The 23533-nt window shown below is 50.8% G+C and overlaps 1 protein-coding gene across 1 annotated transcript; it reads right to left on the bottom strand.

Annotated features, from left to right (window-relative positions):
* Positions 1-463: 463 nt before the first annotated feature.
* RAMP1 (receptor activity modifying protein 1) lies at positions 464-23351 on the bottom strand. Its single transcript, XM_071434308.1, has 3 exons — positions 22959-23351; positions 11197-11335; positions 464-1254 (listed from the first exon to the last, which is right to left on the bottom strand). The coding sequence occupies exons 1-3, from the start codon at positions 22996-22998 to the stop codon at positions 999-1001; spliced, it is 435 nt and encodes a 144-aa protein (XP_071290409.1). The 5' UTR covers positions 22999-23351; the 3' UTR covers positions 464-998.
* Between the last annotated feature and the right edge of the window lie 182 nt (positions 23352-23533).

Here is a 23533-nt window from a genome sequence, read left to right as displayed (position 1 = left end):
GTGTAGGTTCAACTAACCTATGCTTCTGCCAGAGTCATGGACTGGTTTGGGTTAGAGGGGGTCTGGGCTGGGTGGGCCAGGCACAGGGCTGGGTGTCCCACTGGGTTTTGGGGTTTTTTTGGGAAATCTGAGAGTCAGGAGTAAACAGCAGCTGGGTGTCCCCAGGGAACCCCTTCCTGAGCCAGCAAGGCACTGAAGGGGTCTGGAGCTGTCAGGGTGGGGTTGGGGGGGGGTTCCCATCCCATCCCATCCCATCCCATCCCATCCCATCCCATCCCATCCCATCCCAGGCGCTGTCCCGGCTCCCTGCTCTGGAGCTGACCCCACTCCTGGAGTCCCGACCCACACCCAGTGCCCCACCCAGTGCTGGTGGGGTGGGGGCAGCACTGCTGGGGGTCTCTGCCATCACAGAATGAGGGCACTGAGGGGGAGCTTCAACTCAGCCTTCACAGAGACAGGCACCTGGTTTATTCAGGTATTTATTTATTTATTTAGGTAGGAAAAGCACCTTATTCCCGTTCCTTGTTAGTAGCCCCAGGGCACCACCCGCTCCCACCACCGACTTCTCCGCGTTGTTCCCCAGCTCCCAGGCAAACCCAGTCCTTGTGCGGGGGGCTGGGGGAGAAGATGCCTTTCCCGTGGGGGGAGGGAACCCAGAACAGGACAGAGAGGAAGCCGAGGATGACCAGGCTCACCCAGACCCGCTGGCAGGATTTCAACTCCCCACACCCCTCTGGGGTTTTCTTTCCCTTTACAATTGCCCTGCTGGCACACGATGGAAGCGGCTGGGAGAGGCGGAGCGGAGCCGGTGCGGGAGGAGCCCCGCGGAGTCCCCGCTCGGCCCAACACCCACCGCTGAAATGCCATTTATTCGGAAACCAGCGGGCACACGGGCGGAGGAGGAGCGGTGTCCACGCTGTCCCTGCCTCCGGGGCTCGGTACCCTCCGGCAGATCTTCCCAAACTCCAGGGAACACCCGCCCGTCCCTCCCCGCGCCCCTACACGATGCCCTCGCTGCGTTTGCTCCGCCACACGACGAGCGCTGTCATCAGCAGGGTGACCAGCACGGGCAGCACGATGAAGGGACACAGCACGCCGTTCGGGGGGTCGTGCAGCGCCCGGCCCGACGGCGAGCAGTTCCTGAAGTATTGCCGGTGCACGGCCACGAAGAACTCGTCCACCAGCCGGTTGGGCCAGTAGCAGTCGAGCTTCTCGGCGATCAGCGCCGTGCAGTTGGTGAGCTCCCCGTAGGTGCTGCAAAACACGGGGACACCGGCTGGCACCGCGGTGGCACCGCCACCAGCGCCCGGCCACGGCCACGCCACCCTCCCCCCCGTGCAATATCCAGTACTGTATCCATTATATGCAGTGTATATAAAATACAAAATACATACTAGGTAATTTATAATGAGTAGAATAGCATAGCATAGCATAGCATAGACTATCTCATATATATATATATATATATATATATATAATATATATATTATATATATATATATATGCAGTATATATACTATATATACTATATATATATACCATATATATACTATATATATAATATATGCATTGTATATATTATATACATTATATGCAGTGTATATAAAATACAAAATAAATACTATGTAATTTATAATGAAAATAGAATGGAATATATCATATATAATATATATATAATATATATTATATAATACATATATGATGTATATGTATCATATATATATACACTATATATGTATATATATGTACTATATATATAGTACATATATATACAATTATATGGACTATATATATAATATATATAGTATAGTATATATAGTATATATATACACTATAGTATATATATACTATATACAGTATATAGAGTATATATGTATTATATATAGTATAAATTGCATATATTATATATATTGTATTACATATTGTAATATATAATGTATATTGTATATTGTATATAATATATATAAAATATATTGTATATATTTTATATAGAATATACAGTATATATATACATTATATACTACATATATACAATATATATGTATAAAATATACAATATATACTATATATAGTATGTATTGTATATATTATACATATATATTGTATATATAATATGTATTGTACAGGGAGGGATATATTATATGCTTTGGCATATAATATATCCCTCCCTGTACAATACATTATATTCTGTTACAGAAATTCTGTTACCTGAGATTCTACTACAGATTTGAGTTCTTAAATTTTTAGCCATTTTTTGAGTTTGCAGCTGGATATACCTAGGCCCATAAAAATATGTAGCGGATTTTTGAAAATTTATGCAACCTATAAAAATATATGGGGTTTTGAGTTCATAGCTGGAGAGGTAAAAAGGTTGCAGGGTATTTTAAATTCCCACATCTGATGGCAACTTTTAAGTGCTCAATCACAGCTAAAAGCAGTTTTCATTTATGAAATGACATAGTGGTGCTGGTGGTGGTGGTTTAATTTACAGAAGGAAATGAAAACAGAAATAGTATTTACAGAAATACCAAGAAGCAAGTTTGGAGGTTTTTTGTTTGGTTTGTGTTAAATTTTGCAGAATTTCCTGACTGAACTGGTGCTATTAGAAAATACAGGCCAGACCCACATTTTAAGCAGACTTCAGGAAACTTGTCCCAACTTGGCCTTCAGAGAACCATCCTCCAGCTTGTGTGAGCTCAGTCCAAAGGGGGATAGAAATAAGTACATTGAATCTACTCAAAAATCTCCTTTAATTTGCCTAAAACTGGGGAGATTGCACAGAAACCAGCAGGGCAGGCCCACAGCCCATCCCACCCCTCTGTGACCAGCAAGTCCATTTTTCCATTTCTTTAAAAATACCTGGAAAAGCAGGAGCAGCCCTGAGCCAGAGCCACTGTCCCTGTGTCAGACCATCCAGCCATGCTCTGGAATGACAGCTAAACCCTCCCTGCTTCAAAAATGACAGCAAACCCCCCCTGTTTAAAAATTACATCCAAACCCTCCCTGTTTAAAATTGACAGCTAAATCTCCCCTGCTTTAGAACTGGCCACGCATAAAAACCCAGATACAATTTCCCCTCCTCATCCCAATTAGTCACGTCTAATCCTAGAGCAGCAAAGCAAAGCAAACCCCAACTCTCCAATTAAAAACCTGCCTGGGGGAAAGAAATATTTTGGGGGCAGGCTGTGCCCACACAGCCAGAGATTTAATTAACAGGGCCTGCAGCTGCTAAAAGCAGCTTCTGCTCAGCATCCCAGTGTGCAGAATTACCATTTCCCGTTCTTCAGCATCCTTAGGAGATCTCAGGAGCTGCAGCAACTTCAGGAACCAGAGGGAAAGCGTTAACAGGCAAATAAAAGCTATTTTTAAAGCTGAAGGGCCATAGTGCAGCTGGCTTAGCTCTTCCCTGGCTCCAACTGCACTTCCATGGGGATAAATCACTGCTCCCATCAGTGCATGTGAGACATGCAAGGAACCAGAGTCCAGCAGGGGCACGAATGGAAGGATAAACTGGCACTGTCCTTTCCAGGAGGCAGCAGTGTATTCCAGCATGTGAGGTTGGAGCTGAGGAGAGGGGCTGGGCAGCCACAGCCCCACCAGCAGCATGGAGGGACAAGGAGGTGGCCATGGGGGGTCCCTCCACCTTAATGGTGGCTTAACACACCCTAAGTCTCTTGTCCCTTCTGTTTTTGCTGTTTTCATTAGAGCCCCCTGCTCCAGCTGGCACCTTCAGCAGGAGCAGGGTGGCATCTCTCACCCTCTGGCCCCGCACGCCCCTGAGGCCAGTGGGGAGTGACTGGGGAGGTCCCAGAGGGAAAAGAAGCTGTTTTCAGGAACAGGTGCCAGTGCAGAGGTGACTCTGAGGGGTGCTGAGCTCTTGGCCAGGGGAGGGCAAGGCTGGTGCTCCTCAGGAGCTCATTTCTGCCCTTGGTACACAGAGCACACCTGACCATGGCACTGCTCTCCAGGAACAGCTAAAAACAAAGCTGAGCTCTCACCTATGGCCAAGTGCTCTCATTTATCCCCCTGCATCTCACAGACCCCCCCAAACAGCCCTGTGAGACTCCATCATCTCCTGTCCATCCCAAATGCACCAGTCACAGGGCACTGGGGACCGTCTCCTGCCACAGCAGACACCAACAGAGGGGATCCATGGGCTGGGAAGGGACAGCCAGGGTTAACCCCAGATCCAGGCTGCTCACAGTGCCCTGTCAGACAGGATCAGGATCCCTCTGGAGAGCAGCAGTGGGCTGGGAAGGGGTACCCAGGGTTAACCCCAGATCCAGGCTGCCCTGTCAGACAGGATCAGGATCCCTCTGGAGAGCAGCAGTGGGCTGGGAAGGGGTACCCAGGGTTAACCTCAGATCCAGGCTGCCCTGTCAGACAGGATCAGGATCCCTCTGGAGAGCAGCAGTGGGCTGGGAAGGGGTACCCAGGGTTAACCCCAGATCCAGGCTGCTCACAGGGCCCTGTCAGACAGGATCAGGATCCCTCTGGAGAGCAGCAGTGGGCTGGGAAGGGGTATCCAGGGTTAACCCCAGATCCAGGCTGCCCTGTCAGACAGGATCAGGATCCCCCTGGAGAGCAGCAGTGGGCTGGGAAGGGGTACCCAGGGTTAACCCCAGATCCAGGCTGCCCTGTCAGACAGGATCAGGATCCCCCTGGAGAGCAGCAGTGCTGCTGCCTGGGCCTGGGTGTGCTCTTCCCTGGCACTGCTGAACGTGTCCCACTGCCTGTCCACAACAGCATCTGCTGCTCTCTCTTCTCACGGGCAGGGCCACGTTACTGTGACAGCACCAGGCCAGCCTGCTCCCACTGGGAATTCAGCCTGGGCTCTGCTGAAATCCCTCAGGGAGGGGGGGTTGTTTTCCTGCCCCCCAGCCCAGCCCAGAATGCCGTGTTCTCCCCACACCCACCACGCTGAGCAGGGCAGAGCTGAGCCAAGGCTGCAAGGATGAGCCTCAGGCACAGAGTTAAACTCTCTGGAGAGAGGATGCTCTGCCTCCGTGGGGGTAAAGCAGCTTGAACTTTACCCTGTTTGTGAAAGTTCCCACGGAGGGGAACTGTGACATCAGTTTCACAACAATTATTTTGCTCATTTTAACAGCTTTGCTTCAATTTCGTTTCAATAAACAGGACAATGTAAATAACTACCTGTGCTATGTAGGGAATAATTGGATGCAGCCACACCCAGACCCCACCCCAGGAAATTGAGGAAGCCAGGGGGTCCTTTCTGCATCTCCTGACTCAGCAGGAGAGGCTCCCTAATGAACTTTGCTCCAAGCTTCCATTCTGCCTGTAGCAAGCTTGGAGTCAAGCCTCTGGCTTTCAGACAAGCCCACAGCTCATTTGCACGCCTCTATCTCCCAAACACCATCTCCTCCACAAAAATATGAAGGAGCCACTGTAGGATAGCACTGGGAGGAGGGCAGGTTTTCCCAAACAATCCCAGCACTGCCAGGAGACAGACACCTGGCCCTGAAAATCTTGGCTGTGCTTTGGAATATTTTCTCCCTACCCAAAGTGAACTGCAGTTACAACTGTTGTCACTGTCACCATGGAAATGGTTTGGCTTTAAAGGATGCTGTGGCTGGACTGTGTGGGGATGAAGGGCTGCAGGCAGGATGGGGATGGGGCTGGGCCACTGCTGGGAAGCAGTCAAAGAATGATTTAGGGTTTGATGGCATCTGAATGCTTATACTGCTATAAATCCTAAGGAATTCCTCTGGGGCTTTTTATCTCTGCAGCCAAGGCTGGAATTGGCTCTGGCATTTTATTCCTTGACAGCACTTGGATGTGGATGGTGTTGCACTGGACTGGGGTTCACAGGATTGACAGCTTTGGGGTTTTTTTAACCATGAGTATCCCAGTATTTCCTATCCTTCCTCAATTCCTTGCTTCAGAAGGGAAAAAAGAAAACACCACAAGGCTTCACTTTTGTTTTGCAAATTAAAAGAAAACATTGATTTCCTCCTCTGCAAGGCTGCAGGGTGAGCCTGGGGCCAGGCTAAAGGGGTATCCAGAAGGGACCTGGCAAGCTGAAGATAAATAAGCAGATAATGAGATAATAAGAGAATGGATCAATCTCTTTTCTGGAAATAATGGACAAATAACTTGAAGACAGAGTGTGAGTGTGCTGCCAGCTGGGAGAGCAGCTCCATCCCTAGCTGCAGCTGTCAGAGCAGCACCATGATCCCCCTGGTGAGCTCCTTCCTGCAGCTCCAGGGGAAAGCATTCCATGGAGATTTTCAGGAATGCCACAGCCTGGATATATTTGGGATGAAGATGCCTGGCTGGGCTGGAGTGACACCCACAGCTGTGGCAGCACTCAGCACCCTGAGCATCGCCCTGTGCACAAACCCTTCTGCAAATCCATTCCCTGGCCAGGGCCCTGCAGGCAGAACCCAGCAGGACAAATATCCCCAAGTCATCAGCGCCTGCTGACGCACTCGGGGTGGGCAGGGGCAGCCCCGGGCTCCACATCCCTGAAATAGCTGCCTCCAGGGAGACCACAGCTAATCCCCCTGGCCCAGCCCTTGGAGCTGGAGCTGCAGTTAAAATAGCCAAGCTGATTTTGGGATAATTCACCGGGCACAGCTGAACTCCTGGCCAAAGCTCAGCCACCAAAGATCCCGAGATGCAGCTCCGGTCTGGCTTTTGAGTCCCAGGGCAGCCAAGTGGGCAACAGCTCACCCAAGTTCCCTCAGTCCGTGAGAAGAACTTGAATATCAAAATCCACCTGTTTTCCCTAAATAAGCAACACTGAGAAAGCCAGCAGAGCTCAAGGGGGATAGACAAACCTTCCCAGAGAGTTGGTGCTTGTCCCCATGGCCCAACCCAAGCTCACCCAACGCTCTGCTCCAGGGAGAGCCCTTGGCTGCATCAGGACAGGAGCAGTGGTGCAGGAGCTCAGCTGATGCCTCTGAGGGCGAGGTGGGAGCAGCCTAAGGAGAAACCCCCCAGGTAAGATTAGACAAAGCAGTTCATGTGCTAAACTTTGTATCTGATAGGGAGAAAACTTCTTTACTTTCTTTGTTTTATCAATTTCTTCTCTGTTAACTCAGTTGTTTAACCTACACACCAACTACTAAACCCAACCACAGAGCAGCATCTGCTGCCTATAAAGAGGACCAGTGACCCACAATTACAGACTCTGCTGAGACAATTCATTTACCCAGATTGAAATATGGGGTGAGAAACTAGAGGATATCTATATTAATCACAGAAATTAGAAGGTATTGATTAGGAATAGGCACATAAATGATGGACATTGCTTAATATTTGCTGCATCCAAGGAAAGGAATATGTGCAAAACAGCAAGGAGAATGCAATGATGCCTGATAAGGGGAAGGATGTTTATCAAGAACAGGATACAGAATGCAAGGATGCAGAAATAATGAGGCTCCTTAGGCCCCTGAAACCAGATGAATCTGGATGAATCTCCTGCCTTGGACAGTGGCCAAAAGATCAGTAAGCATGTGCAAGGCAGCAGGGTCAGAATGTCAGCCCTGAGGAAGACAACTTTACTTCATCCCCTAGGACCACCAGAGACAACTGATAAGCTGATTGGCATACGAAACAGAGAGGGAGGGGAGCCAGGAAATTATTTACTGTGAACCTTGGTGCAGATGCAACATTCTAGGGGATAAAAGAAAACCTGAGTGAACAGAGGGCGGGCATGGCTTTGTGGAGATATCCCCATGCCAAATAAAAGCATATCCACTTTAAAACTCATCCTGTCCTTGAGTTTTAGAGTCTCTCTCCGTGTGTCAAGATGTTCCCATCCTCAACTGAGCAGGAATGATAGAGCTTAGGAGCATTTCCCTGCTAAATGCTGCATCCAGGGAATCATCCCAACATGATGCTGCTGGTGGTACAGAGGCAGAACCTCCCAACACTCCTCCTCGTTTCAGACAGGTTTCAAGCACTGAAATGCCCTGGTTTGGGGGAAGATCTGGAGAGAACAGGCTCTAGGCAGGTGTTTCATTTCCATTTCTTTGTCTCACACCTGGTGGAACACAAAATCCTTCCCCTAGGGCCAGAGGGGTGACCAGCCAGCTGTGTCCCACTCCTGCTGGGACACCTTCTCTTTCCCCAAAAAGGGGATGATGATTCCCACACACATCCAGGGAGCAAGGTGTTGAGCCCACCCAAACCCCACATCCTTGCAGCTGATTTACTGCAGTAACTGAACTATTTCTGCCCAATCTTTCCACTGTCCTCAGGGCACAAGAGGATCAGAGGAATGTCATCTCTCAAATAACCCTGAGCCATGTGTTTGCACGGAGCAAATGGACTCAGGCAATCAAATTAAAGCCTGCAAGCTTATCAACATTTCCTCCAAGTGCCTCAAGGGTAAGGAGTTCAGCTGAAGCTCTTTAGGAGACAAACAGGACAGTGTGAGATAAAGAACAAGATGGTCAAGGCTGCAACAACATCAGCAGCCCTGGGCATTTCTGAGCACCAGATGAGGCTTCTCAAGACCAGAAACCTCCCACAGGCTTCCAGCTCTCTTTTCTTCCCCTCCATTCTGCCACGGATCAAGGGGAAGGAAAACCCAATAGTATGTTTAGAATCATAGAACAGAATCATCAAGGTTGGAAAAGACCTCCAAGATCTTCAAGTCCAACCTTTGAGGGATACACAAACGTGTGTAGGTTTTGATTTCACCCTGAAGAAAGGGCCACAAAGCAGGAAACCACAGAAATCTCACCAAACCTCTTAATTTTTGTGCAAACCACTCATGGCACACAGCACCGTCTGCTCCCTGTCTCCAGCTGACCCCCATCCCTGCTGCTGTCACATGAGCTCATTTTTGTTCTGCCACTTCATTTTCCCAGGGAAAGGCCGTGGAAAGGCACAAGATGGAAAGTCAGCAGAAGGGGGAAAGAGGGAAGTTATTCCCTCAAGCCCTCCCACCAACACACAGCCACCCCTGACCAGTCTTTGAGCTTCTATCAAAACCATCACAGCAGATCTACACCATGGTGGTACCAAAAGATTCAGCTCTGCTGACTATAAATAGGAAAGAGCTTATCCAAATAAATCACTGTTTGCAATAAAAATAAAACCAAACCCAAAGGAAATTCCCCCAAAAAACCAACAAATCCCTACAGTGCATGTGTGGGGTGTCCCTTTCCACCCTCCTCATCCCACAGAGATGCTCCCAAGCATTCCACCAGGGAAGCAGGGCTGCATCTCCTCTGCTCCCAAGTGATAAATCCCAGCTGACTCCCTGACACTGATTACAAACAGGAGGCTGAGCAGGCTGCTGCCACTGCCATACCACTGCAGCCTCTCCCTCTAGTTGCTTGGGAAAATCAACACACTTGTGGAAGCAGGGGCTGAGCCAGCAGCTCTGGTGGGACAGTTTGGGATTTTCTCACAGCCAGGCTCTGAGGACATCTCGGTGGGTTATGGGGTTTTCACATTGACTCAGGGGGTTTTGAACTGTCTGGAGAAGCAGAGTGCTGAGCAAAACTGAAAAGCCTCCTGGAAAATATGTCCATCAAGCTGTGAGCCCTCATGATGGGGATCCCAATCTGCCTCTTCATTAACCCATCGATTTCCAGCACACTGCAGGGCCATGCTCTTCTCCTACTGGAGCTCCACTGCTGTGTGGTGGAGCATGGTCACCACCCTGACTTCCAAACCCTCCCTGAAAACCCTTTAACCCAGAATGGCTGAGGCTGGAGAGGACCTCTGGAGATCCACTTCACCTTGTCCAAACTCCCCTGCTCACACAGGGCCACCGACTGCTGGCTGCACATGACCATGTTCAGCTGGTTTTTAGTATCTCCAAGGATGGAGATTCCACATCCCTCCCCCAGGAGATCTGTGCCAGAGTTTGGCCACCCTCACAGTGAAAACACATTTCCTGGTATCCAGAGGGGACCTCCCATGCCTCAGTTTCTGCCCATGCTTTCCCACCAGGACACTTTCCTGGCTCAGGTTCAACCTGGTGCCCACCAGAACCCCCAGGTCCCTTTCTGGTTGTTTTTGGTTGGAAATGCAAGGTGTGGCTGGGGCTGTGTATTCTATTCTGTATCTGTCAGAGGTGGGGCAGGTCTCTTCTGTTCATGGGTTTTCTTGATCTCTTCCACAACCCATCCTCCCTCCAGGAGATCTCTTCTGTTCATGGCCACTGAGTGTCCCTGCATGGCTGATCAAATTCCATCATCCCACTGGGAGATGCTCTGCCCAGGGGAGGAGCCAAGCATTCCTGCCTGGATACAATCTGACTCTGGGAACACCACAGCAGCCTTTGCCCAGTGCATTCCCAGAGGAGCAGCTTTCTTCTCCACTGCATTCCCAGAGGGACACCAGGCCCATCTCCAGCACCCCTGGAGCTTCAGAGGAAAACTCCCCCCTTGTGCAGGATCCCTGCTCCAGCAGAACCACAGCTGGCACTGCAGGAGGGCTGAGCCACCATGGGATGGGACTGTGCCACCACCCTGACACACAGGGGGTCAGCTCCTGTTCTGACTCTGGCAGTGTCGTTTTGTCTTACTGCATTGTTACTTATTTTTATTTTTCCTAGGAAAGAACTGTTATTCCTATTCCCATATCTTTGCCTGAGAGCCCCCCTTAATTCCAAAATTATAATATTCAGAGGGAGGAGGTTTGCATTTTCCATTTCAAGAGAGGCTCCTGCCTTCCTTAGCAGACACCTGTCCTTTCAAACCAAGACACTGGTTTCTCTCTGGGCAGCTCCAGCCCATCCTGGTGCCTGGGGCTGCTCCTCCTCAGGTGCAGGACTTTGCTGAACTTCAGGAGGTCCCCAGCTTGCTGGGGTCCCTGTGGGCAGCAGGACAACCCTCCTGGCTTGGTGTCACCTGAGGTGCTGGGGTTACCCTCAGTCCCATCACCCACATTACTAATGAAGAGATCAAGCAGGACAGAGGTGATCAGCACCCAATGATCAGCACCCCCAGGCCTGGCTGCTCTGGCATTCCTGACCCACCTCACCCAGCACACACAGGAGACAGTGCCAAAAACCCCTCCAAAGCCTGGGCACACAACATCCCCTGCTCCCCCCTCCAAACCCTCCAGGTGTGACCAGGCTGGAGAAACCCCCTGGGGACCCAGCAGGGCCAGAGGCAGGGCAGCAGCAGCAGCCAAGCAGTGACATCAGGGTGCTCCCCCGCTAGACAAAGCTCAGAATGGCAGAGGGAGGAGCAGAGGGGGCTCACTTACCCCACGGTCTCGTCCCAGTCGCACCAGAGGCGCTGGCCGATGCCTTCCATGCTGTGCTGGAAGTCCTTGAGGCAGTAGTGGCGGATCATGGCGCCGTAGTCGGCCTCCTGGCACGCCGTGGCCGCGATGAAGTGCTGGGCTGCAAGACAGGAGGGCTGTCAGCTCTGCTGGGCCCACAGGCTGCTCAGGTTTGAGCTTTTCTGTTTTTCACATTCTGTGCTGCTTTAGTGTGTGGGTCTGGGCTTCATATTAAGGCATGGTGAGCTCTGTGCACAGAGCAGGGAGACAGAACAATTCCTGCTCTAGCTGGGGACCAAGGACAAATGATCCAAGTCTCAGGCCCAAGAGCACAAACAATGGCAGAATAAAGAGAGAAAAACAAGAAGGACGGGACTTAATGGGCTAAAGCTATAACAGGACAATTAACTCCAATATGCAAATGGAGCAGAACTTATAAAAGTGAGAGACCCTGTGACCAGTCATGCATTTTCTGACCATTTTGGATTCACCTGGGCTGGGCTCTTGTGCTGCCCAAGGTGGATCCATTGAGTGAGGCCTTTTAATAAATCCCTCCTTTATTCTTTAACTCTGTCTGGCCTCTGTTCCAGGTCAGCCTTCACAGGGCATCACCAGCCCCAGCACAGCCCCTGTCCTCACACAGAGGCACCTGCCAAAGCCCTGCTGCCACCTGAGCAACCCCAGCTCTCCAAAACCTCCTCTTCCTCCTCCCAGGTTTGTTCCCCTCCTCTCAGCCCTGGGTGAGGGCTGGGTGAGGGTGCAACCTGCACCCTCCCAAGTGCCTGGTGCTGATAAATCAGTTATTCAAGACATGCTGGGCAGCTCATAAATCAGTAAGGATGTGGATTTATTCTCTCCTGATCACCCAAAATGCCTTTGGACTTCAAATGTCCAGGTTTTGGGCTTAAAACACAAGTAAGGGTGTGGGGAAGCTGGGGAATAAGAGAACCCTGCTGCTGAGCCCTGAAAAATGACCTGCACAGTGCCACACTTGGGAACAAACATCCACCTCTGATGGAGCACAGGGACAGACACAGGGAAATGCATCAAATCCACCCCTGGCTGCCCAGTGCTGATTGAATTCCTTCCTGGGAATGTGTCCCTGCAACTGCTTTAAAAAGGGGACAAAAAAGGTGCTGCTTGCAGCCTCATGCACAATCACTGCAATGCTGCTGGTGAGGGGAAAGGGAAAGGACAGTGATGCTACAAAGGGAAGGGAAAAAAACCCTTTGGGGGAATGGTTTAGTGAGCCTGGCTATAAATAATAGCTTTCCCTTGGTGCCAAAGTGCCAGCTAGTGCCTTTGCAGCTCCTGGAGTGCACTGCAGGCAGGCACCACATACCAGATCTATTTTTTGCTACGTGTGAATAACTCTGTGCTTTATTTTTATCTGATTTTTTTAAAACAACAGAGCTGAGCTGCTTATTTAGTGGCCAAGGGACATCACCATGGGACACCATCCCTCTGCAGCCTCCAAAATCCTTGGAGCATCCTATGGCAATGGGTGGGAAGTCAGAAGCTGGTGGGAATTTGGGTGGAAGGGCCCCCAGAGCCTTGGCTGATGTTCCTGGATGGGTGCAAGGCTCCCACACTGCCTCTGACAGCAGCAGCCACTTTGGCCTGACTTGAGATAAAACCATGGGACTTACTGAGCCAAGAGAAGTTCAAGAGCATGAAACCCTCACTGCTGCAATAATAAAACCAAGTTTATCAAAATCTCAAGCTCTGCCTAGCTGATACCAGCCAAGAGCACAGCCTCAGCCAGGGATAAGCCCTGCTCCCAAATGGGAGGGCTTGACATGCTGAAGCAAAGCACCAAGAGAAGAAGAAGAAGAAGCAGAAGAAGCAGCAGAGGAAGAAGAAGAAGAAGAAGCAGAAAGAAGAAGAAAGAAGAAGCAGCAGAAAGAAGAAGAAGAAGAAGAAGCAGAAGAAGAAGAAAAAGAAGAAAAAGAAGAAAAAGAAGAAAAAGAAGAAGAAAAAGAAATCAGAAAAAGCAGAAGAAGAAAAAAAGAAGCAGAAGAATATGAAAAAGAAGAAGAAAAGAAAAAGAAGAAAAAAAGAAAAATAAAAAGAAAAATCAGAAAAAGCAGAAGCAGAAGAAGAAGAAAAAAAAGCAGAAGAAGCAGAAGAATATGAAAAAGAAGAAGAAAAAGAAGAAGAAGCAGAAGAAGAAGAAGCAGAAGAAGAAGAAGTAGAAAAGAAAAAGAAGAAAAAGAAGAAAAAAAAAGAAGAAAAGAAAAAGAAGAAAAGAAGAAGAAGCAGAAAAAGCAGAAGCAGAAGAAGATGAAAAAGAAGAAGAAAAAAAAGAAGCAGAAGAAGAAGCAGAAAAGGATGAACAAGAAGATGAAGAAGGAAACAAATTTACATGAGGTAAATGTAAAATGATTTACAGACTGCAAACCTCAGTTCCAGGCAGGCTGAAGGATGATTGATGGCCAGGAGGTTTTTCTCCCCTTCCCATCCCTTCCAATCTGGATGAGCCAAGTGAAGGCTGAGTGAGCACCAGTGTCCCAGGGAGGCTCAGGAGCCACCCCAGGGGTCACCCCTCGGTGACATCCGTGCACTGGGCTGTGAAGGACATGTAAATATCACAGCCATCAGTTGTCTGGACAAGCAGCTTGCAGAGGAAATGCTGCTGGGGAATGTGTCAGGTGCAGAGCAGAGCACAGCAAAAGGACAAGGGAGAGCAGGGAGGAGAAGGGATTAAGAAGCAGAAAGATGAGCAGCCAAGGGGATTGAGGAGCACAGGAGGAAATAGAGCAGGAAGGAGTGAGTGAGACATGCAAAGCACAGAGAGAAATTGAGGAAGACAAAGCCACTTGAGGAAATTCAGCAAAAACACCTTAACCTTGAGTGGAGGGAGGAGAAACACTGAATAAACCATGGGGAGGAAGCAACCACAACCTGGCTGCAAGAAGCAGCAAGCCACACATAGCTGGTAGCCAGCATGAAAATCACCCTACCATTAAAACAAAAACCAACCCAAACCAAGTGAAAACCAAACCCTGGGGAGCTTTAAGCACTTGCTAATCCCAGCAGCTCAGAAGATGCAGCTCTGGAGCTCCTTCAGAGGCAGGGGAGCTCCTTGCTGTCCCTGCCTGCCCCAGCAGGACCTGCTCCTGAAGGTGCCTCTCCCACTGCATCTCCCACACCTACCCAAAGCCCTTGGCCCCAGGGGCTAGGGAAAGCAGAGCCATCAGCCTGTGACCTTTTGCGAGGACACTGGATTCTGGACATGGTGAAGGGCTCTTTTGTTTCAGGCCCAGCAGGGCCCGTTGTGTCAGTGCTGTGAGGATGGAGCTGGGCACGGCGAGGCAGAAAAGCTCTTTTGTTTCCAGTTGACCAGGAGAACTGACTTTAGCTGGAACTGCACAAATTAAGGTCAAAGTGAGAAGCTCCTGCCCACCTCACCCCACAGATCCCTGCTGCTTCACAGATTTTCCTCCAACCCCACTGCAGACGTCAGGCTCAGGGTTTGTAACAACAGGAGAGGAAAAAAAGCAGGGAGGGATTTTTGTATCTCCTGTCTCTCCTTCCAGAAGGTTTCCTTCTGCCCTCAGCCCTGCTGATGGAGATGGTGTAAGTCAGCTGCAGTGAGCTGTAAATAACTCAGCTCCAGAGCAGTCACAGCCCTGCACTCTGCAGCATCCATCTGGGAAGGCTGCAAGGAGCTGCTGAAGAACTGAGCTCCACAACTCAACTGGAGCAAGGCTGAGCTGCCTCCCCTCTCCTGGGCGCCATCACTGCCATTCCCTCAGGAACAATGGCATTGAGAGCTGCAGGAATGCAGTGCTCCTCTGGGAGCATCCCACTGCAGCCATGCAGCACCTCCACAGCCCAGCTTGGTCTTTAGGTGCCACAGGGACATGGGGACTCAGAGAACTCTGGAATGGTTTGGGTTGGAAAGGACCTTCAAGTTTATCCAGTGCCACCCCTGCCATGGGCAGGGACACCTTCCCCTATCCCAGGTCGCTCCAAGCCCCATCCAAGCTGGCCTTGGGCACTTCCAGGGATCCAGGACTCTGCCCATCCTCCCAGGGAAGAATTCCTTCCCAATATCCCATCCAACCCTGCCCTCTGGCAATGGGAAGCCATTCCCTCTTCTCCTTTCAGGAGAATTGTTGATGAACAACCTTCCCTGCTGAGAGAATCCCTGATTGCCTGGTAAAAGATGCAACATTAAGGACCCTTGGTTTGCTCCTCACAGGAAACACCTGGAGAGCAGTGGTGAGGAGGTGATTGAGGGGATGGCTTCTGCAGGCATCCCAGATCCTCATGATTGCCCTGGGATTGATGTCCTGGAGAGTCCCAGCAAGCATCCACCAGGACTCAGCTTACTGAGGGTTAGCTGCACAAAGCCTGTCACACATTTATTTCAGCAGAAAAACAGTGTTGGTCCTGAAGTGTTACAAAAAATTCAGGAAGAGGGAAGACAACTGGACTCTCCTACTGCACATCTCAGAGCTGGAGCCTGGACCAAGAGCTTGGGGCCACCCCTCCAGAAACAGCTTTGGGGACACCACCCTCTGTGAGCCCACACATCTGTCTCAGTGATGGTTCACCTGCAAAAATCCCTGAGCTTTCTCTGCCAGAAGCATCCTGCACCTCACATCAGCACCCCTCTGCACAATCCCTTGCTCTCTGACCTTTCCCCCCTCAGTGTGCCAGGAATTCCTGGGCTTCTCTTGCTGGGATGTGCAACCAACACCACAGGAAGGACTGTGAAGCCTGAGAACAGATTTGGGGATTCCAGACTGGCACAGCAGCATGGGATGTTCCCCTTTCCCAGGCACTTCTGCAGGTACCCCTGGTGGTGCTGGGTGAACAATGAAACTGTCTGACAACACCTGCAGGGAATTCACCAGAACATCCAGCTGGACTGCCTGGATTTTTGTGGGGAAACTGTTCAGGGCCTCATAGCAAAGGGAAGGAAACAGGCAGATATTGACCCAAAAGCTGAAGCCCAAAGATGGCAGGTAAGTGCCAAGTGACACTGACAGCAGGGCTGGCACACGTGGCACCACCAAAGCTCTGGGCTCTGAGAACAAACACCCCAGTATGTTCCCCTGGGCTTCTCCCAAATTCTCAGAGCTTCCCTGTGAAATGAGCAGTGCTCTCAACAAGCCCCAGATGGAAAGAGGCTGTTTTGCTCTCCTCTTCAAGGTGGTGGTTTTGCTGCTTTATTCAGAACATGCCTCGTGGTCTGGACCTGGCTGCAGAATAAAACATTCACAGGAGGGTGGGGAGAGGACATGGGGCAGGAGGCAGAGGATGAGTGTGAAAAACATCCCAGTTTGCAGCCACAAAAATGGAAAAATAGCCCTTCCAGCATCTGCAGAAACCTGGAAGGGTCTGGTACCCTCTGTTTGTAACACATCCTTCCAATGGGACTGCTCCTGGCAGCACCAGCTCAGCAGAGGCTTCAGAGCCTGGAAACAGCCCTTGGTTCACAGGGAAAAACTAAGCTGGTGTTCAGCTGGAATGCCTTTTATGGGACAGAAAACTGCAGGTGCTGGGGCTGGGGACAGCAGGGGGCTGGCCCAGCACTGCGCCCTCCTCAAGAGCCACCTGCCCCGTGCTGCCAGCCCTGGCAGGGCTATTTCCCCTCGGGATTTGCACAGGGAATGGAGTTTTCAAGTCCCTCCTCCCTGCCCAGCTGGGATCCAGCAGCAGCTCCAGGGGCTGAGCACAGCCTGGGAATGGGGATGGATGAAGGGATCCCAGCCCTGCAGGTGCCCATGGGGGAGGCAGAGACCTGCAAGGATCATCCCATTCCCAATCTGCTCATGGAGCTTCAGGAGCATCCTGAGGTCCCCAAACCAGGCAGCTCCTGCCACTGTCCCTCAACCTGCAGGACTCCCTTCTCCAGGGCAGCCACTCAGGATGTGAATGAAAAGGGAATTCATGGGATTTGGGGGGGTTTATGTGCTGAAAGGGAGTGGGGATTTTCCAACACAGTGAGGAGTCTGGAGGCAGAGCAGATGCTGGGAGGCTGGGGGGAGATCTGCCCATCTCTGGCAAGGCTGATCCCAGGATTTCTCTGCCAAGGCTCACTTGGGAAACCCCCAAAGGAGGATCCCCCTCCCTGCCTGCCCCCTGCTCCAGGGGCTGCAGATGGAGCAGCAGAAGGAAAGCACAGAGCTCCTTCTTGAACAGGGCACGGACACAGGGACAGAGCCCTGCTGGATGGAGCTCCCCTGGGAGCTCTGCAGATGGAGAGCTCATCCCCAATTCTGCCTGTCCAACAGCTTCACTGCCACAAAGCCACAACAGGACTCCAGGAAAGCAGGATGGGGGAGAAGCCACTCAAGCTGAGAGGGGGGGGGGAAACTTGAAATGGGAAGAGATACAGCCTATGGTGGGAGTACATCCTGCTGGCTTGGGAGACAGGGGACACTGGATCCACAGTCAGCAGAGAAAGTCACTCCCTGCTCAGGGTGCTGGGGACAGGCCCTGTTAGGGACCTGCTGTGTGGAAAACTTCCAAAGGGGCCAAAGGTTTCCACCTCTGAGGGAATGCAGCACAAGATGTGCTGGGCCTGAAAAACCCTCTGGGGCTCACCCCACAAACCACTTTTATATTAAGAGGAAGTGCACCCACAACCCAAAGGCCTTTCATCTGATTTATTAACTCCCTGCTCCTGGAATGGTTATTCCCTTCATTTTATTACACTAAGCAAAATAAAGAGAAAGCTGGTTTTTCTTTCTCCAGCCAGCATTAATGAGCTATTTTGCATACAGCTGAACATCATCATGAAACCCACAAGGATCTCCCAGGTTTTAAATTTGGCACAAATCCTGTTGTGCCTGCAAAGGAAGGAAGTGATTTACCCCTCAAGCTGGTACTTGCAAGATTTGTAGGCATTTTCTTTTTGCTAGGTTGGGGATACTTGAGTTTTTGTTGCCATTCTATAGCTACTCCAAGCATTATAAGAGGGCACAAAATAAACTGCCTAAAAATAACTGCCAGGGAATTATTAGTTGGAAGTTGAGGTAGGAGCCAGCTGCCTGAAAGCAAAGCTTGTCTGGGGGCTTTTGGGGGGCTCAGAGGTACCACTGAACTGTGTCACTCCTCTTTCAGGTCCAGTATTTCATGGAGCACCTACAGCATCCAATCCATCCCCAAAGGAAAGATAATAATAAAAATAAATAATTTTAATTCCAATCCATGCAAGATTCCATGTAACAGCTCCTGTAAGATGCAGAATACGGGATTGAAACAAAAATGCAAAATCAGGGTTTGTACTGTGTAGCCCAGTGCAGGGCAGTCCTGCTTAGCTGGGTGACTTTTTGTCAAAAAGCATTGCTGTTAAATAATATCAACTACTAAATACACTGAAATAGGCTGCTCCAAGGAACTGCATGAGGGTCCTTCCCTCCTTGCCTCAGTTTCCCACCTGTCTTAGCCTTGTTATCCATCAGAGGCTGCCAAGCACGTTTCCAGGAATGGGATTTCTCTTACATACCCCTAGACTTGATTCTGCAGAGGACAGAATGACAAATACTTTTATTTACCCACCCCAATTCACTCACTAGACAAAATAAAATCAAAAGCAGCCGAGAAGGGAGGAGGGAGAAAGGAAATCAAAAGCCAGGCATGCTGAAACCCAACTGCTGGCTGACTGCACATCAGGGGAGGGAAAAATGTGCCATGAGCTGTTAGTTATAAAGATAATTATATCCTTGATGAACAGCGGGGTCTTTTGGAAAATAGTTCTTCTTGATTGAATTAATGGAGGCAAACCACAGGCTTTACACAGGCACTGGCAATGTCTGTACAGCCCTGACTTCACCCACCCTGAGTGCAAATCATCTCTGGCCGTGGCCACCATCAAATCCCTGCTCACAAGAGCGGGGTGGAAGAAAGGAGGGATCCCCACTGGATTCTGTGCACCCCAAATCCAGGGGCTGAAGGGAACCAGCCACACACCCCCTGCATTCCCAGGCAGGACTGTGGTGTCCAACATTGCCAAACCAACATCTTAATCCAACGTTAGAGCAAGGTTCAGAGTTATTTTTAAAACATCAACAAAGCAATGGATGCCACGGATCCCTGGTCTCAAAGCCAGGGAGAAAGGAGCAGCCACCACACTCCAGATCTCAGGAATGTGCTAAAGGCAAATGTACTCTCCTTCCACCCCCGGGATTATTTTTTCCTTCAGCTATTTCAGTTGATTGAGGCTAAAATAAGAACAGGGGAAAGCAACACCAAGGTTAAAAGTGCCTGGCATTGGTTTGGAGACAACACACTGTGATCCTGCTGGTTCAGGTTTCAACGTGTGTTAAACACAGATTTTCTGCTACGTGGGACAAGCAAACATTTAATTGAATTACCTTCAAGATAAAAAAATCACTGCCAGGGCAATCTAACATATTTCTCATGAAGAAGCACATATTGAGTAAATATAAAAATCTGTTAGGGAGAAAAGCAAAATAACCTCACTGTCACCTTGGTGCACCCATCACAGGCTGCACACGACAGCAGCTTCACTGAACACTTTCAGCACAGAGTTTCCAGACTGAAATCTGCTGCTGAGCCACGTGAGCAGCCCAGGAATCACCAGAATCATTTGTTTTCAACAGAGACTTCTCAATGTGGTTTTCCTCCCCTCCAGCTGAAGAGCACACGGAGATTTTGCACCTCTCTGCAACTCCCCCACACACAGCACTACCGCTTTCCCTGCAAATGTTTCCTGAGGGATACAGGGAGGCCCAGGAGGGTCACCCTTGGCTGAAATCGGGGGGGTTTCACCCAAGCTGCTGCCTGCCTCCCCACTGGGCTGCTTCTCTGTTTTCACATCCCCAAAAGCTCACGTTTTAAAAGCACAGAGACAAGAGACTGAAACCATGAAGCAGCTTCATTAGTGGATTTGATGATTAAAAGCAGCCAGCTCTGCAGGCAGCTTAATGGCAGACAGGGATGAAGATTCCCTGGTAATCACCCACCCACAGCAGGAACTGACCCGGCAAACCCCAGCCACCGTATTTTAGAGGAGAAAAAGGCATTCAGCTATCTGAGTGAGCTGACACGCTGCATTTCCCCTCTAATGGGCTTTTAATGCTCCTCTCGCTCCAGCCCAGTGGTGGTTTCGGTCCTTGCTTGGAGCAGGGTCTGTGCTGGGAGGGGCTCTGACCACAGCCACGGGTGTGGGGCCCAAACCTCCCCCAAAAAATGACAGAGCCAGACTCTGCATCCACTCAGGGAGGCAGAACAAAGTCGCCAGAGCAGAGCAGTAACTCCAGATTCGCAGCCACGGCTTTCCAAAAGCTCCCTCAACTCTGCCACAACCCCAAGGTGGATTTCCAGCCCCGTGCAAAGGTGAGAGATGCCAAGCCCATCTTTAGCCATTATGAGGTCTCATTTCATTCCAGCCAGGCCATGGCATTTGTATTTGCATTACTCGCAGCCTCCCGGGTCAGCACGAACGGGAGGTTGTGAGGCCGGTGCTTCACGGCTCTTAAACTCAGCACGGTTTCAGGGTTAATCAATGCAACCCTGCTCCTCAAAACCAAGAGGCTTCCTGAGCCCATCACACAGCCACCAAATCCTGCAGGAAAAACAATTGGCACCTATAGGAGCACTGCAAGGAATTACAGGGGGGAGGAATTTTGTTGTCCCCGTCCACACGCTTCTCTTTTGATGCATAGGAAGTTCTGAGTCCTCTCCATGCCAGAGATGGTCTCAAAGGAGGAGCAATGTTTTACTTCATTGTCAGGGATTTCTACCAGGGCACTCTGTAAATATTGAGGAGGATTTTCTCAGAGAGGCAGCAGCCTTAAATTCGAGTTTCAAGGGAGCTTTAGCTTTTCTAAAGGAGGCACTCAAACTGCAATCATTACCGAGTGTGCTTGGGCTGAGAGAGGACACAAAGCACTTTAATTCCTGTTTTCCAGGAGAGGTCATACACAGTACCCAGAAGTTTTGTTTTTAGGAAAGCATCTGCAGGCTACACAAACACAGTGCTGTACAGCATAGACAGAAGATGCAGGGAATCAAGAAGATATTAATGTTTTACTGACCTTATCTGCAAGTGCCTCTTACCTCTCACAGTAATAGTTCTCTACACCCAAAAGAAATCCAAGCACTGCCCGTAAACACCAAACCACAGCACAGAGCTGTGTGTGGTGCCAATCATCACTGCCCCAGTAACAGCAAGAGCCTGCCCCATCCCCTCCTCCCTGAGCAGCCTCTGCAGGAAGCTGCAGCCAAAATCCAGAAAATGCCTCATTTTGCCTTAATGGAAGTGGTTACCTTGGGGTACAGCTGGATCCCTGGCCTGCTGAATGAGACTGGGGTTTTTAGGATGGCTGATTCCCTGCCTGCCATTGCTTTTTAAAGACTGCAGCCAGTGGTGAAGTTACTTAAAGCTCGAGCTTTAAGAGAAAGGTTTTTCTTTCATACCCTTCCCTTAAAAAAAAAAAAATCTCATTTTAAAACACCTCCATTTTTGGTGCAAATCACCGTGATTTCTGGGCACTCAGTTGCCACTTGCAATTTCAGTGCAGCCCTGACTGTAAAAGCAGAAAGGTGTAAAAAGGCTGGGTCTTTTCCTTAAATGTGCTCAAAATACAAAATCCCAGGAGGAGAAGGCAGTGAAAAACACATCCACAGCGCCAAGGTTAGCTGCCACCGGGCACCTGGCTCACACAAGAGGCAGCATCCCGCTGCTCCCGAGCCCACTGGACAGATGGAAAGGAGCAGCCTGGAGTACTTTCAAAGTTACAGCTCCGCGACCAAGAGAAGGGAGAGTCAGGGAAAGGAGACAGGGGCTGGGGAGCAGAGCAGAGAGAAATCCTAGCTAGCAGGAGAGGAATTAGTGCTCCCTGCGCAGGGTTCTGCAGCCAGGAACGTGCAGCCTTTCCCTGCAACCCAGCAGGGGAATGTGCCTCGTCCAAGGGCACGGGCTGCTCCTGCCCCGCACAGCTGAGGAGCAGTAAATAGTTAATTACATGGTACAGATCAGCACATTATGTGAACACGGCTCAATGCATTATTCACCGGGGCTCGGGGGACAAAACCGGCACAGGGGAAGGAAGGGAAAGAAGGAGAAATTTGTGCTGCCTCAAGGAGCACTTGATTTTATGAAGATCAGCGCTAGGATGAGGGGATGCGGTTTCCCTTTGGAGCACCTTAAATAAACACACTTTTCCACAGCACCAACACCCCTCCGAGCTTTTGCTGCGGGTACACGGGTGACAAGCACGGCACAAATCTCTACCTGTTGCACTGAAATGCCAGCAGCAGCAAAGAAACCGAGGCACGGTGCATCCCATGGAAACAACCACACAACGCCAGCGCTTCCAACCCCACCACCGGTAACCCCAGAACATCCAACCTCAGCTCTTTGAAAGGGCACCTCGGGCTACCTCCTCTTCCCTGCGGCTCAACAAAGGGAAGGCAGACTCCAAAGGCAGTAATTAAACATTTGCACCAAAAGGCGCGGACAGGAGGCAGAACTCGCCTCGGTCCACCTCACCTAGCAAGCAGGGAATCCCCCACAAGGCAGGCTGCGTCCCACAGCATCACCGCCTCGCTGCTCCTGAGGCCAAGCGCCCTGGAATCATTTCTCCTTTTAATTTCCCTACTGCTGTGTGGCCAGCGAAGCCAGGGGGGAGCCTCGCCGTGCTTCAGGGAGAGCGGTGAAACCGCGGGGGAGGCGGCCGGGGCTGCCCGCCCGCGCCCGGGGGGAATCCCGGGGAGCCCCGGCGGCCCCGGGGAAGTTGTGTCGCGGCGGCCGCACTTACCCAGGACGAAGCAGAGGAAGCGCCGCGGGAGCAGGGCCATGGCCCCGCGGCAGGAGCGGCTCCGCTCCCGGGGCCGGGCGGGCTCCGCGCCCGCGGCGCTGCCAGAGGGGCGGGCCCGGGGCGGTGCAGCCCCGCCCGGCTCCGGCCCCGCTCCCCCGGCGGCAGCGCGGGGCAGACGACGGGGGAAGCGCCCCGGTGGGGGCAGCGGGATGGAGCCCGGGCTCTCCGTATCGCCCTCTCGCAGCCCAAAGGCGCGGCCAAGGGAGGGAACAGTTTCGAAGGAATGCACGGAGCAGTCCGGCTGCCTCCCGCGCTTTCCGTAACCCCGCTTCCACCTCCTCCAAGGGGATTTTCTCCCTTAAAAAACCCTGCCTTCCCCCTTTCTAGGGCTAAACGTACACATGGAACGCGATTTTGAGGAGGAATGTTTTGTGGATTCCGCTTTAATTGCTATTGGAGTGTAACATTGCTCCCGAGCTCCTACAGCTCCACCTGCAGCTCGTTCCCGAGCTATGGCCGAGCAGCGGAGCCTGCCCGGGCTCCTCAGGTGCTCCCGATCAGGGCAGGACTCTGCC

Source organism: Agelaius tricolor, unplaced genomic scaffold (genome assembly GCF_023055355.1).
Source record: "Agelaius tricolor isolate 1412-34295 unplaced genomic scaffold, bAgeTri1.0.p SCAF_10, whole genome shotgun sequence".
Classification (NCBI taxonomy): Eukaryota; Metazoa; Chordata; class Aves; order Passeriformes; family Icteridae; genus Agelaius; species Agelaius tricolor.
This window is presented reverse-complemented; position numbering and strand designations above follow the sequence as displayed.

Excerpts from the sequence above, each read along its gene's own strand:
- RAMP1 (XM_071434308.1), bottom strand. The coding sequence starts at position 22,998 with ATGGCCCTGCTCCCGCGGCGCTTCCTCTGCTTCGTCCTGG. Across the intron at positions 11,336-22,958 it reads CTTCCTCTGCTTCGTCCTGG|CCCAGCACTTCATCGCGGCC; the intron begins GTAAGTGCGGCC and ends CCTGTCTTGCAG. Across the intron at positions 1,255-11,196 it reads GACTGGGACGAGACCGTGGG|CACCTACGGGGAGCTCACCA; the intron begins GTAAGTGAGCCC and ends CGTGTTTTGCAG.